The sequence below is a fragment of the Plodia interpunctella genome, chromosome 6 (genome assembly GCF_027563975.2).
Source record: "Plodia interpunctella isolate USDA-ARS_2022_Savannah chromosome 6, ilPloInte3.2, whole genome shotgun sequence".
Classification (NCBI taxonomy): Eukaryota; Metazoa; Arthropoda; class Insecta; order Lepidoptera; family Pyralidae; genus Plodia; species Plodia interpunctella.
In genome coordinates, this window is record NC_071299.1 from 3,577,322 (window position 1) to 3,594,659 (window position 17,338).

Sequence of the window (17,338 nt, forward strand, 5' to 3'; positions counted from 1 at the left end):
CAAATTATGAATAAGTATCAACAACAAACAGTGACAAATTATTGCACATACTAAAGAAAAATAAGTTTTTCCTGAGGAAATGTAACGAAAACATACAAATTAAAACACCAGAAGTTGCGAATGTATTTCCGAGCGGAGCCGCGTATGTTTCCAATTAAAAGTAAGTATAACAAGTTACAATCGTTGATTCGTTGGAACCAGTGAATGGACCAATTGTTGTCTGGAAAGTTACGCCAATATTCCGCTTGCATGTGCTGTGGGCTGAGAGTAATGTTTATTTGTATAGGATGCTCTTTCACGCAAAATGTAGGGAATAGAAATTGAAGCCATATCGCAAGAACTTTGGTAGGAAAATGCTTGTAATTGAGAAAAACCCATATAACGTCACAAATTTCCAAGCCCTTTATTATCTTCATCTGCCTTACAAAATGGCAATTAATGTTAGCGTGTGTGCCATTTATTTAATTAACTAAATTAGATAGAATAAATAAAAGAAATCCCATCGCAGTTAGAAATATATATATATTAAGTATAATGAAAATTGTCATAGGTGGAATTTTGCTTACACTTAAATACGAATCTAGTACTACATCCGTAAATGTAATTAAAGTGATATATTGTGTACTACAAGATATCTCGCAACGAAGTATCTTAATGATAATGTTAAGTCTAAAATAGCCCAATACTAATAACTATAAAGTCACATATCAGTTTGCAGCTGACATTTTTAATTGCGCAATTAAATCTACTCATCCAGTGGGATATTATTTGCATTTAGTTGGGACCTAATTAACGGTTCATGGCAACATTATTTTTGTGCGTCAGTCTGGCTGGGTGGAGATGTCGCGAGCGCCAGCGCAGGCCCCGCCCCCCGCCACTAATTGCGCCAATCTCAGGCTCCCGTCGCACGCACACACGCTCACCCCGCACGCACATACGCACCGACACACACCGGTGATCATGCATTTGCCAAATGCACGCATTTTCATAACCATTGTCATTAAATAATAGCTATGTATGCAAGGGAAAATAATTATCCACGGGACATGATCAGATAACCAGCCTTGATAAACAAAGGTACATAATCAAATTTCAACTTTCGTTCCTTCGCCGAAGGTTCATATTTCAATCAGCAGTTGGGACAATGTATGAAACTGTTAGGGACTTTCTGTGGTCCTATTAAGTTATTATTAAGTCGGTTGCAAAATAAATACTGCACTTTATGTCACTCGACGATCAACATTGTAGTGAAATTAGCTTGATTATGATGAGAGGTTTACTCAGACACTTTGAAAAACCGGTTCACATTCTCAACTGTCTAAGTATTTCATATTGAAGTATGAATATAAGATAAAATAAAACATAATTCTTTTACAAATTCTTGTCTTAAAATGTAACTGGCATATTTAAAAAAGTAAAATCGTAATTTTCACATAATAATAGGTAATAAAAACTATACTATATATAACTTTTTCACTGTCTTGTTAATACTATAATAAAGTCTTCCATAAATATACCTACACAGTATAAGTAAATACTAATTATTTCAAAAATTACTAGGAATTGTCTAGCAGATACAGGCACAGCAAGAAGAATAAAACGAAACAGAGCTGACTGCAATTTCTTTCTTGTAAAAAATATGGAATGTACGAATTCCACAAATGGATGTGAACGCGGTGACGAGACAACGGGTTGCCAGTTTCATTCACTTATTTTACCCACGGAAAGCGGTAATTGAAAAAGTCTCATTTGCGCCGCCGTCTAGTGATGTCAAACTTGTAAAAATAAACACAATTCACAATTCTCTTCTGACTCCTTTTGTTAAGCAAACATAGCATTTTTTAGTTTTATTTAACATTACAAACAAAACTTGTAACGACAGATTTGAATTCTAGGGCTTTTATCTACAAGTCAACCGACAGAGTGATGTAGTGAAGGTTGCGAAATATTGTTTAATTAATATACATAGAACTAAAAAATATTTAACCATTTAGAGATTTTCAGGGGGTGTGTGCTAAAGACTTATTACTTTAACAGTTGAACCAATCATTTACTAATACATTAACTAACTAATTTACTAATAGAAACAAATTATTTTTAGGAAGTAGATATGTTTTTGACTGTATCTTGTAGGTATAGCGCAATGTTATTTTATCTAGCTATTCAAGCTCCACTGCTGGGCAAAAGCCTCCCCAAATTTCTTGCCCAATACATAAAATAGTTACTAGGTAAGTATGAATTTTGTATGCATATTAAAAATAATTACTCACAAATGAGGAGAAAAAAATAACATATTGCTTCGTTATTATCCAGCACCTCAGCGACTGTTACATATTTTATATTATTTATTGAACGCCCGATTATTTCTAGGTTAGGTCACAGTGTTAGGTTGGGCATTTAATTGAAGTTTATTGCTCCTGTATTTAATTAACAGTGAATTTATCGACGTGTCCTGAGTGAACGTGCCCACAAATTAAACTTTAGCCTGCTAAAATATTCCAGGATATATTTCTACACGCATGATTTATATTCAGATGGAGTTTCATACATATTTATCGGAATAGAACCGATGTAGAGAGTGCCAGCCAATCATCTACTTCGTATTCAATACCAAATTGGCATAGCTATTCTTAAATATATTCGTACACTTAACAATTTCAAATAACGAATCATAACATTATGGAAGAATACCGAAATGATTAAACTTAAGCCATCGAAGAGATAGGATTCTAATCAGAATACGTGACGATGAGCACTCACTCGTTATTATATCTGACAAAATAAAGAAATATCGAGTTGCCCTCGCCCTCACTTGAGGTGAGCCCGTACGAAGTCGAACTTCGCCTTAACCGATATATTACAAGTAAATACATTTGTATAATTATTTATCATATATATTTCTGACTTCAGTTTGAATCAAATTAAAATACGTATTATTTTTGTCATCGCTAAATAGGATGAACAATCGGCAAATCTATTTTAATAATTATTTATTATATAATAATAAATTATATAATATTAGTGTTACTATTTTAGCGTATTCTTTCTGTGCAACTTTTTAACGAAAAATTATAGCATGTCTTAGGCTTGAAAATCAGGGCTCAGTTTTTCACTTTCTACCAAATACGACGAAATTTAAGTCACAATGAATTATTTCTACGGGCACTTTGAACAGGTATAACATTTCAGAACTTGAAGTGTAAATTACAGAAGTTGAATATAAAAATCGGCTATTAAAAGAAGAGGTTCGTGGAAATAAATAATTTGGAGTATGTCATCAATCGCCCTGGGCAGCAGTAAATTACAGAGGGGCGTCAAATCGGACCGGGATCGTGTTTCAGGGTCTCCCGTCACCAGGTCGACCAGATTTATTCTTCTAAAACTTTATAATTTTTTTTTCAACACATTACGTCCTTATATTCCTCATATAAAAAAAGTTACCGAACAAATATACTATAAATTAGCCATAGGTATACATGGCTAATTTAATAATTTAGCTTCAAAAACCAACTTATTTTTCTCTAAAGTTTAGTTTGAGGAGTTCAAAAGTTAATGTGAAAGTTAACATGAGGCCTTGTGAATCCTGGCTACTCATAGATACATAATGTATTTCCTGTAGTAATATTTGCTCTTTTATCTCAAAACCCCTTTACGTTTCTTATAAAAATAACAATAAATAATGCAGTTGTTAATAAGACAGTCGCAGTCGGCTCGCTCGCTCGTAAAGTCGCGGCCGCAGTGAAAACGATACGAGTTGTCATCGGAGCCACTTTACGACCCCCTTACTACGCTAAAAAATACTTTTTACAACTCCTTCACCTGCGAACACAGCGATCCAACAAAGAAAATTAACATAAGCATTTAATGTTCGCTCAAATAACTACACATTTCCACGAGCCCCATCCAAATAATGGCTTTAAACGGAAATTTAATAACGAAACGGCGGTGAAAATATTCAATTATTATATTTTATAACGTTATCGCATCCCGAACATCGGTGTATCACATAATTTTGTATGTAAGTAACCTAATCGAGTGAAATTCACCAGATCCAGATACAATCAGAGCGACAAGTAGCAGCATCGGGCACTGGTATCGTAACAACACGATAAGGCTTACAAACAGCCCAAAACCCGGGCCGGACGGGTCGCCACATAAACTACCACATATTACTGCTGTGAACGCGACGAAATCAATTCCCAGTTCCGATTCTGAGAAGTGACACAGTTTCTTAAGTGTCACATCACTACCGACGCACCGCTAAATAAATTCTAATCGTCCCGCGGAATCCCACACGCAAAACTAGCCTTTAAGAACCTACCTCTAGATGAACTTTCGAGCGCGCTCATCCAAGTAGTTAAAATATAAAGAAGAGCCACCTGTCTCCACGAAAAACTTTATTGCGGCCATAAAATTTAAACCTCAAAAGAAAAAACAAAAAGTAGGAATTATTTTTCCTTTTTTACGGACAGAGACCCATTTTAGATCGTGTTTACCTAAGCTGTCACCTTACAGAATGGCGATTTTGACTGGTCGGGTCCGTGGAATTAATTGTGGAGTTTTGAAGAGATATCGTCTGATGCGCGATAACGTCGCTCGACGGACTACCGGGCCGTGGGAGCAATTTGCTTAATTCTGACAGTTTTACATGCGGTGGTAGAAATCCGCTTAACGCAGTTAATTACTGCGTTAATTCTAGTGAAGCATTTTCCGCAGAAATTCAGATTGATATCTGAGAAAATAGTTTTTGATCATGGAAAGTATTAAAATGATTTCCTTACCGTGCGAACTGACAGCAGATGAATAGGGGGCGTGCATTTGTTGGTGGTAGTAGCGGGCGCGGCTGTGGTGTCCGCCCTCCAGGGGAGAATGGAAGAAGCCGTCTCCATTCGCCTCCGAAGTGACGTCGCCGGCGGCCGGGCTGCCGTTGACGCGGCCCTCATACCACCGCTGCTGCAGCGCGCTCGCGCCCGCGCCCGCTCCGCCGCCCTCTCCGCTCATATCCATGACCGCTGCTTCTCCTTCACACACCATGCATCGCTTTTATACACACGCACTGGAAGTCCACACCCCTATCCGCATTTCAACAGTCAATCGTTTGGGAATCGCTCTCGCTCGTCACTAAATGCGTTTATTCGAGCTCAGTCTTAGCATTTTGCAATCAAAATCACGACGACACTTCCAACCTTGGCGACCAGTTCATATTGCATGTATCTGAAAAGATATAATATATTTAAGTAAAAATAGTCTATTTGCGCAACATCAAAGGCGAAAGAAATTACTGACGTCGGTATATTCTCAAAAAAGACAATCAATTAAGATAATAGTGGTGCACAATCGAAATACGTCCGAGATATCGATACGCTCCCAATTTGATTAGGCGATATCGCGCGAACAACACTCGATACCGCCGTGATAAGCGATAAGCGCACATTAAGTGTTGTTAGCCAACGGAGCCGTGATTTTTATTAACACTAAAATCACTAAAGATATCCCTGTAAGTACTATATCAGTCGCGGTCTGACCGGTTATTCGACACTCGATGAAAAATCTGATATTGTTCAAGATGTCGACAGATAGTAATATAGCTTCTGTTGAATTGCCTAGATATACTTCCCACTTTGAGGCTAATGTTACTAAAACTTAAGATATCGCATTGCATACTCGACCAGTTAATACAAAAACAATGTTTTATACAGCTCTACAAAAGTCACTACGCTTTTTTAAATTTAAAGTCATTTATGTCTTAAAATTTATGAATAAAACATTGGCCGTGTTTAATTTGATTGTTTAAACAGAGATGTCATTAATTTATATATTTAACTAAAACTTGTGAGCTTTTAACTTAATATTACTATATTTATATAATATTAATATATTATGTATATTTATATGTACATTTATATTTCTACTTAATAAGTAGGCTTAATGTCCGTTTCATGTAAAACTAAATAGGCCTAACGTAATATAAGAGCTTTTTTTTATATTTCTTCCAATAATTAACTAAAATTTAATATTTTATTGTGTGTATTTTATTTCCGAATTAAATAAATAAAATTAAACTTTTTTATTAGTTAGGTATGTCTAAAGACGTCGGAAAATGTTTTACACGGAATATCATATTTTATAACAAATGAAAAAAAGGTAAAATAAATAGTTAAATGAATAAAAAAGAACCAACGATTTTAAGTTACTTTAAAGATTAATTATACCGATTAGATAAAGGTGTCAGATATACAAATTGATTTTAAATTATCAATTAAATTATCTTAGTATTATTGATATCGTAAGTATCTAAGTACCTACAATTAATATTTTTCTACTTTAATAGAAATAAGTCAAAAATTGTGAATAGACAAATAGTCGCGATATGTTTTTTAACTTAACTTTTATCATTATTTCCTCACACATGACACCATACATATACTGTTTTGTAAAACACTGGTATATTTTATGTAATAATGTAAAAATTATCTATTAATTATAATTACATAATTATTTCACTATAAGTTAAAGTTCTTCATAAATCGTATCTAAATTCCTATTGAATACTTAACATTAGTTCATAATATGTGATAGTTTTCCACAAGGACTGGGAACTTTTAAGATAGGAATTATTCAAAATCAAATGAAAATATGGAGGGAGCCTTTGCCCAGCAGTGGGACAATTTACGGCTCTAAATGATATTAATTAGTTTATGTTGCAAGACGAATTTGTTTCCTATTTATCCATTAATAAGAAAGACAGTGTAGTAAATAATATTGATAATTTGTAATGAAAAATAATTAAGAACTTATTAATTTTTCAACTTATAAGTATTTTTGTATGAAGTAATTTCGTAATAAATGTAATATATTCACATAGAAACAGAATTAAAGAATTAATATAATCGCAAAATTATCTCAAGTACGTTATTGGCTTAAACAGATTTAGATAAGGTGTAGGCCAAATAGTAGTCAGTTTTGAAAACTGACTAATATTTGGTCGGTACTTATTATATATACATTTAGTATTGTTAGTATAGGTAGCAATTTAGAGTATGCTCATTTTACTTGTTGGAAAATACCAAATAGTCCGACGACAAGTCGTCGGACTATTTGGTCTGTGGTTGCAAAAATTTGCTTAAATTAATTCAATATAGATTTTAGAAATGTTTTTATTTAGATAATAGTTATCAATTATTTCTTATGTAAATTTAATTTGTAAACAAAACAATACACCGCTACTGTAAAATAAATGCTAGAAATCTTACCACAAATCCGATAATAAAATCTCGGGCACAGATAAACAATTACCGATCACCACCGATCGCATCGCTATCGGTCCATCGACTGAAAAAAACTTCCATATAAAATGTCGAACAAAATCAGTTCGTTATCGCAAATTAGGCGATTTCCTCGTTATGCACGTGATAAGATGATAAGGAGCGGAATTATCTGTGATTTTAACTTATTTGAGCGCTCGATGTTATCTATAACTTCTGAAGGACTTTAAAATATGAAATTCAATAAACAGATAACCTCGTCGTGAAATATTGTTAAAACAGTTTGCAGACAAACGAAAGATTTTTACAGTATATTATTTCTGAAGCATGCATGAAAAAAATGTTATTATTTTACCTAATTATTTTTTTAACACTCCATTAATATTGCCAAGAAAGCCATAGCGCGTATTCCATTCCACATAGTAGCCACCGCTGAAAGGAATAAAAATTATAATAAAAAATATTTAAATCTTAATTTCATTACGTCATTTTATTAACAACTTTGGACATTTCTTGAAATATTTTACTTTTATTTTATTGCTAATGCCATTTGATTTCTCTTATGATACGAGTATTATTATAGCGTTCAAAGCCTAACAATGCTAAAAAAACAATTTCCTAATTTATGGAAATAACAGTGATTATGTGTAAAAATCTTGTGTCTTTATACGCCTCCACATCATTAATTAATTATTCCTTCACCCACATAATCTGAGATCTGAGAGGTTAAAGGTATATGACAAAGGTATATTTAATTGTAAGGTGGAATCACAGCTCTATCTAGCAGAGTCACCATCTAAAACATATTCAATCGATTCACGTCTCGCTCGCAATGATCGATGATCGAGTTACGCTATCACTAGATCGAGTACATCACTTGCACCGTCAGTGCAGTAGCACATTTCAGTTATAAATCACGACTGATTGCCTATAAGCCTGTAGAATATTTTACCGCCAATGAAAGACATTGTAATTTTACACTCACGCATAAGATAGTCTAACGATAAGGCGCATATTCTTCAAAAATACTTTCTTCGCTAGCTTAGCAATAGTGTTGCTATACCGTGCTATAGATAAGACAGATACATTATCATAGTATTCGTTTCGAATATTTGTAACTTTGCACAAAATCACTTTTTTTCATTCTTTAAAATATGTCCGACTTTGATATATTTCAGCAACAACCCTACAATGGTAAGATTATTATGAATTAGTTAATGAGTTAATTTATGATTACAACATTGTAGCCGATTTGATAAAAAGAACCTAATCTAATATTTTAAAATACAAAATGCGACAACTGTTTTGTCACATAATGGTAATTAGTTATAATTATTATCACTGAGGAAGGAGAACACAACCCAATAACAAATACTGTTGCTCTAAAGATATATGCGTAAGCAAGTAAAAGTACAAACAGATATCTAATTAACTAATTAAACATATTCCCACAGCATGATCGAAAACCCGTTTGACGGTCAAATCTAAAAACACGTATGCGTAAACGAAAGTGTTTAAGTGTTTGAGTTCAAACAAGCAGTTTATCCAGAAGATAAACAAATTAAGTGGACACACGTCATCTTGTTAGAGTATGTAACCAACGGATCAGTTATCGGCCCTCTTATTAAGATTAGGCCTCCCAATTAAAATAATTGATTCCCGCGAGACCTCCCTAAGGTGAGTCGCACCTAAAAAACGTGTCCGACACTATCTTGATTCTTTATCAAGTTTTTGATACCAAATAATGACCTTAGGGATCTATTAACTTTGGAGGAAAGTAACTTTAATTCTACGGGAAAATATTTATTTAGAAAATTTATTTAATCAAATTTGAATTTTATATGAAAAAATATGTTTCGAATTAAAAGTAACTATTTATATTTTAATGATGCGCGCAGGCATTGCTTACTGGCACAAACTAAATTTAATGTCTAATTGGAGCAGTTTTTCAATTTGTCTTGAGGAATGCTAGCCATCATGTTCCGTCGCAAGACAGAGTGGAATGTAGATAACTTATTCATTTCCTTTTCAAAACTATTCTTCAAAACAATGTAAAGTATGCCTGTAGAATTGAAACTCTCTATAATTAAACTTAGCGTACGGATCTGTCAAATGGGTTAATATTTATAATATGGCAGATAATTATTCACACGGTAGAATAAAGTGAAGTAACATGACAAATGAGTCAAAAATGCTAAAGTTTTGCAAAATATTGATTATGGAAATAAAACTTATTTGTTTTATTAATACTTACTACATACATACTTGAACTTGAGATTTATAAATAGCCCTCAATAATGCTTAACTCAACATTTAACTTAGCGTTAATCAGTCTCGCATTAAAACTTATTAATTTTAATATAATGCCTATGTAATGCGACAGATCAAGTTTGTGCCTTGTCAAAGCCCAGGTAGGCCCTTAGCCCAGTCAAAACAAAAGGGATTAAGAGCCCCTTCACACGTAGAGACTATCCAATTTGTGTTACACTCGGGTTTTTTTATATTTATTAGTTAGTTCGAGTTTTTGTTTTACGGTGAAGTTGTTTTCTCTTTTCATACTTGTGTGTTATAAAAAATAATTTATTTTGGTACATTAGACACAATATATTATTTGTCTAGTTACTTTGTATTGAGCACGCACATTAAATAATATTCTGTGGGAACTTAGTAGTTCTATAATATTTGATTTGTCATAATAGTCTCATACCAGGCAATGGTAATAATATATTTATATATACCACAAAGTATGAACTAGGTACTAAACTTGTATAACATCAACATATTTCTACATATTAAAAAAATCGTACTCAATAAAATCGCCTATCTAAAATAAGAAAACAAAAACTTTAAGCCACAGCAAGGGATGGCCTATTATTAAACTACCTTATAAATTTAACTTTTTAACTTCGTCTTAATTTAAACAAAGGGTCCCAAAGTAAGGCTTAAAAATAATCTTCGACATAACAGGGCCAATCACCGGCGGAGTGATCGATGCATTTTAAAACGAGTCGAAGATTGAATATTTATAGTATCGATATATTATTCTTATCGAAAATGTATTTTTAATACGCGTTTGATTGGTGTTTATCTAATCGGCTACCAGCGTGACACTGGCCGGTGAGATTTTAAGTCAGTCTTTTTGTTTTTAATGATGATTTAGTAAATTTAAATTGTGGCCGAGTAAAAAAGAAAAATATATTTATGATTACAATGGAAAGTGAATTATATTAATTTTAATTAATTAGTATATAGAAAAAATATTTAAGTAAACTATAATTATTATGTTTTATGTAATTACCATTATAACGTCAACACCAAGTCGGCCGTTATATGACAACATGGAATATTAATAAAAACTTAGCAGGATGTAAGTATTATTATCTCAACGGAAGCATATACATATATATATATATATATTAAACTCACACATATAATCTTTATCGATGGATAAATCAGCGCTTGCGCATCGTCCGCATTCAAATTTCGAACGCGAACTGTCATGGCGGCCAATCGAGGCAACGAAAATCCGTCGAAAAGCCGATATGAGTCGAAGTGTGGCGACATTGACATTGATTGGCAGTGGTCTGCACGATCAGTACTTATTGTATGTAAATATTTAGCTACGAATCGCGTAAATACAGCCTATCACGTAGTCTATTTTAGTTAATAACCTTTATGTATGGGTACATAAATGTAGGAAAAGATCATTTTATCATTATGACAATTTTGAAAATGGGCAGTATATTTTTAAATATTGTAAGTAATTGTTTAAGTAAGTCTTTTTTCTGTCTTTTAAAATTATATTTATACAATTTAGTGAAACTATTAAATGATAAAAAAAATATTATTCCGAAATTGATCTAGCATATCACAATTAAACTAAAAAAATGCTATTAATAACTTCGAACTTATTATAGCTACCAATAACTGCATCTATCAACGCGCCAATCAACAAAAAACCATACAGATATAAAAGAAAAATTGTTTAATTCATCAGCTACACATGTATCGACTTAATAAATAAGGAGCTGCATAAAATACCGCATTCTATGCTTAGGATTTCCATCTTATAGAAATTATTTACACGAGATTTCATTTGAAAAAGATATCTTTGCTCTTTTTAAGCACATGGATAATTAAAAAATACGCATTAAAAATATCATCAAAAAATGTTTGTCTTTTTATTGTAGTCACCTTGAGTCGTTTTTGTTTTTTTTTTTTTCATTGTTATCTTATTGAATTCATTAGGGTATAAACGTATTAATAATGGTTTATGAGTTTCCAAAAAAAAACTGTACATAGACATGTACAGTTTTTTTTGGCTTATATTATTCTTAGGTAGACAAATGTAATTAATATGTGTTACTAATATATTTCGTAAATCCTTACATTCTTACATATTGTAGAACAAAGTCCTCTGCCGCGTTCATCTGTCCGTCTGTTCTCGATAAACTCTAAAACGATTACATGGATTTTCATGCGTTTTTCATATCCAATTATTGTGTGAAACTTGAGGAAGGGTTAAGCGTAGAATTTATTATATTTTTACCCGAGCGAAACTGGGGTGTGACGCTATATCATATAGAAAATATTTTAAATATGCAATATGTTTTCATATAAATAATGAATTAGTATAATAATTGTGTTTTTTACTTTTGTAAGTATTCTATTTTTTACTTATCTGTTTTTCTTTGAATATGTTTAGATAAAAGTTTATCCCTTAATTCGGAAAATGGTTCAATTCAGACTGACGAGACTGAAATAAATTTATGATGTCAGGCTGTGTACACTCTATTGGATTATAAATTAGTTTAAAACTATTATTGAATGGAATTCGGTACTGTAATAAAATCAACTTATGGATGTCAGCATGTAATAAATATAACTAGCAAACTAGTGTTCCTATATGAGACTATGTCATTAATACAACATTCAATGTACATTATGTTACAAGCATTATATATTTCCTTTAATGTATAATTTGATTAGTGATTATCTGTTAGATGTCATTCTAATGGCAATTTATTTCGGAGACTGTACCATAATTGATAGGTTTACGGTTTCTTACATCTCTATTAGCTAAATAATACTTATCACTATACAAGTGATATCTTCAATACTGATCACAATATCAGTAATGTCTGTAATACCCTGAATAGTTACATTTCGGGTAATAATAATAAGCATGAATTTAAAATCCATGTAATTTTGGTTGTTATTCTAAAGGTTTTAATTGATCTAATTAATTGTTCTATAGACAATTAAAAAGGCAATCTTAATCAAAGATATGTATACATTTAAGATAAAATGTAAATGACAGACTCTTTAGTCTTTGTCTTTGGTATAATAATCATCACTACATACATACATGCTGTCTATCTGTCCTTCCGTATGCTTAGATCTTTAAATATACGTAACAGGTTTTGATGCGGGTTTTTTAACAGATTTTGTCATTCCTGAGGAAGGTTTAAGTTATTATTATGATAATTTATTATGGTTTTACCCGAGCAAACCAGGGACGAGCCGCTAGTAATTTATAAATGTAAATATAGTAGGCCTATTTACCTTTACGCAATTTGATTGTGACGTCATCAATATAATAACACTATACAGATAATTGTAAAATATATAAAATCACAGCGGTGACGATAAAAATTTTATTGTCTGTCTTACACACCCGGGCTTCGGAGCGTCACAGCCTTGAATGCAACCGGAAACATGCGAGGAGAAAAGAAAGTAATTTATCTAAAATTGGTATTCTTATTCCAGCCATTTAAAACTTATAATTTCATATTGTACGTAATTAAAAAGAATGTGAATTTTACGTGTGCCGTTTATGTCTTTTATACCGTGCTTTAATCGATATTTATAATTAATATGTAAATGAACCTATAAGATTCTAAATGAACGCATAACACAAGAAGTGTTTCATTAATTATATTTAATTAATTTGAAACTAACATATTATATTTATTTAACTTTTTGAAATTTAGTCACATGATTCTATGATGGCCAGATCTATTATCAAAAAATTATTAATATCAAATAAATTTCGAAATATATTTAAAATAAATATTTGTTAAAAAATATAATTACAATATTGTTTTTTGATATGTTTAATGAAACCAGTTTCAAATATTTGGAACGCTACGAAGTTCTACCGACGGACGTAAGAGTCGCGCCGCGCGGTCTAATGCAGTTTACAATCAGAATATATTACCTAAACAAATATGTTTAATCATAGAAGATTTAGTATTACTATATTAATGTTCCAAACATATAATTTTATTTTTCCAGAGGCCATCTTTTGTGTATTCTGAGATTTTTTTAAAATGTAGTCATGATCAAATCGTTAAAAAACTTACTAGAATAATATATTTTCTATGTATATAAAATAATCCCTAATATTTTTACTACTTTAGCTAATTACATTAAGTAATTTTGAAAATATTCACAATATATCTCCTCATTTCTCACTTGACTTTTCTTACAACATCTATACCGCGAAAATAACTCACGAACCTTATTATATAACAACACGTAAATAAAAATCACAAATACCTGTAATGTCCTTACTGGGTGGTTATCACAAAGCTGATCACTATCACAAGGTATCACTGTAAATACTGTGCAATTGCATAAACACACTGAAATCATGATTTCCATCCCGTTCGCGTGTCCATTTTCATGTCAGAGAGCGAGCGAACACCGGCCACGACGTATAACTAGTTACTATTAGATGATAAATAAAATTATAATAACAAAAACAGTCCGTTTTTAATATTAAAATACGCGGCGACACGACACGTGATGCAGCGCCGATGGGACGCAACCCGACACTAAACCCGTCATGTTACTTTTTGTTGTGAACGCTCGCTTCGGCTCTGCTCGGCTGTCTCCGGCGCCGCGTACGTCGCTTCGGCGACACTCTGTTTCTGATTGGTGGCTTTCCCCGCCAGGCGGACGAATCGGGCGGGGTTTCGCGGCGGAATGGGTGTGTTCTCTTTTCGAATTTTCTTTTTCTCTTTTTGGGCGGTGCAGTGGTGTGCGTTCAGTCGCTCGCGCGTCGTGATGGACGGCGGGACGCTGCAATATTGCTGTATTTCTGAACGGGTTGAAATGAGAATGTTTATTACAGCTAATAATGGGTTTGCTATGAAATTGCCGTTAGTTTTAGCATCGCCGGACCTTGAGTATTTCAATGAGATAAACTTACATCTAATTGACTCTACAATTCTACAAGATGAATATGTCTGCTGAAGCAAATAAAATAGCATAACAAAGGTGATTTTCCTGTTTAACAATATAATTTAGAGTAGAATTCTAATATATTTTATTGTCTTATTTAAAATTTTATGGCTTTATTGTAATCGTAACAACTCTACATATTAAACATATTATAAAATCATCTAAGCCTATAAATTAAAAAATACAAAATGTTCTAGGTTATAAAAAGCTTACGATCGCCAATCCCATGTAGAGCCACGTAATTATGTTTTAATAATAAATGATTTCAAATAAATAGGTACTATTAGAGTGCTTACCTAAAAAATCTACAAGAAAATATGTAAATCCTAGTTCTCGTATAAAACGTAAGATGATTCTTTCTTGAAAAAAATGCCCATTCAATTAAATTAAAAATAAATAAATATTCATAACAATTGAAGATAACCATTACTTACATTCAGGGGGCTTACTATCATCTCTTAACGCGATCCACTTTACGACCTAAACTGACCTGCATCGCAAATTACTTACTTTTTTGTATGAACACGATTCATTTTAGTTGCCTAAATTGAACTGAGTTGCGTTGGAATCGTTCTGTTGATGGTAGGCCTGCTGATGTTGAATAATTTAGTTCAACAAAAATTTTGAACACTTTTTACGTTAGAATAGAACACTGTTATTAATTCGAATCGACCTGAACTGAAAATCCTGATAGTATTTTTCAGCATTTATATACGAGTGTATATTATTGTCAATTCTCCGATTTGTTTGTTTGTTTGTATATTTCTTTTATTGTTACATCTATCGTTATAATTTAGCTATGTTTACTTATATATTTGCTTAGTATTATTAATTTTTTCATATTTCTATCGCTATGAATTATCTTTCAGTTTTTCACGAAGGTTGACTGGTATAATACGCTTTTAGCATTTTTGCCATATTAGTAAAAAAAGATTAATTAAATAAATATAATTTATGAGATAGTAGAGTTAATTTAAGTATTTATATGTTAATGTATGTTTATTTATATTGTATTTATTTGTTTATGTATCCAATTACTTAAGTCAATTTGCATCTATTTATTATTATGTTTGTGATATCTGCCGGATGCTGGGCCCGCCTTCTGCTAAAGTGTTCCTCTTCTCTAACCAAAGGTTGGCTGGAAGAGATTGCTGAGCAATAAGTCCGCCTTTGCTCCATACCTATTCTGTATCATTTGTGTACCTACTGTGTTTATGGGTAATAAAGTTCATTATTATTATTTAAAATAAATTTTGACATCAATAATTAATGTATCCGAAGTTGAATGAAGGGATTTAAATTTATCATGAAGTTTTTTCTTAATCGTTAACAGATAAAAAATGCTCACAGCATTAAATATACAACTCTTTATACCAATTTGTTACATGAAGAATGCTTATTAATTTGTTTTATTTATATATTCAATTCAATTCTTATCGTGTATTCTATATTGTGCAAATAAAGTAATACATAGCACTGACCAAACATATTTAACTTAAACAAAACTAAGTCCAAACTTGTCTCCGAAATTCGAGCATTAACATAATACTTAGTCCCAAGCCCGGGCCGTCTTAGTCTAAGACTTGCGTGATTTATTCTGCGTCTGCTCCGTAAATCTAGCTTAATGTGCACTATCTACACGTTAACGGGTAATAAATGACGTCACACGTATGTACTCCGAATCCTATACCTGCCTACTGACCGTATTGGCACAATGGAATTATTAGTCTTCTTTTTCATAGTAGTATTCCTCATGGCTGAGGGTCGTGGTCATTACGTGGAATGAACGGAACGGAGTGGAGTGGTGGCGTATTAATGGAGTGGTTTACTATGAAATGAATGAATGATGAATTGAAGGCTTTCTTCATTTCACACACAAGTTGTAATCAACCAGAGTGCAGGTTTCCTCACGATGTTTTCCTTCACCAGAAGCAAATGGTAGTCTATGAAAACTAGTATACATGAGTTAGATTGGTATACAAACTCTTGTGGCAATAGTAGGATTCGACCTTACGATCCACAGGCGGGCGTCACAACCATTGCAGCACCACCGCTTCTTATTAGTTGGTCTCTCAATATTCATCTTCATCTGCATTTCGATTTCGGTCGATGTTGGCATTTGACTTAGTTTTAAGTCGATTTTTGACGTCAACATACATATTGTGTATTCAGATCACTATATTTATTATTCCAAGTTAAATAAACAAATTTTGATTATACTAAAACATAAGTCTTCAACTTACTTTGGAGTATTTCTAATCAATTAAAAGGAGATCTAACTCCTATATATGAGTTCTAAAGAAAAGTACCTATTTACAATGAAAGGGATTATATTCATATACATTCAGCAATCCTCACACAATCGGTATATATATACATCGAATACATTTTGTATGGGGAGCAGCTGCAAATCATTAAAGTGTTCACAATTAAAGGCAATGCGGGTAAGGCTTGTCAGAATAGCCTTCCATAAACATATTTACTTCAAACACAGGTTTAATGACAAATCTGTGTATTTTGGTAGATATTTACTAATAATTTACTTCATAAATAATTAATGATTGAATATGATTAGTTTTTATGCTAGTCATAAAAGAATATAACGTTTCATTACTCTACAGAAAAACATTTGGTAAATATAAAGTTATTTTTAAATAACTTTATATGAGATTTTTTTTAATGTAGTTGGTAAATATAAAGTTATTTTTAAATAACTTTATATTTACCAAATGTTTGCAAGGGCCAAGACATAATTTAGATGTTTGTTCATATTTCAACTGTTTCCCGGTCCCCACGACACCCACACATTTTCTAAGCGGGCAGCG

General features: G+C 32.3%; 1 protein-coding gene across 4 annotated transcripts in view; it reads right to left on the reverse strand.

Moving 5' to 3' along the window:
* The window catches only part of LOC128670751 (GATA-binding factor C-like), an 86,911-nt gene extending 72,804 nt beyond the window's left edge, over positions 1-14,107 (reverse strand). For 3 of the 4 annotated variants that reach the window (XM_053746710.1, XM_053746709.1, XM_053746706.1), the window contains exons 1-2: positions 13,827-14,107; positions 4,782-5,214 (exon numbers count right to left, since the gene is read on the reverse strand). In XM_053746710.1, coding sequence (XP_053602685.1) covers positions 4,782-5,034 — 253 coding nt within the window. In that variant the 5' untranslated portion in view covers positions 5,035-5,214; positions 13,827-14,107. Of the gene's footprint in view, positions 1-4,781; positions 5,215-7,253; positions 7,336-13,826 lie in introns of those variants that run through there. The other variant, XM_053746708.2, reaches the window with a different exon arrangement.
* Between the last annotated feature and the right edge of the window lie 3,231 nt (positions 14,108-17,338).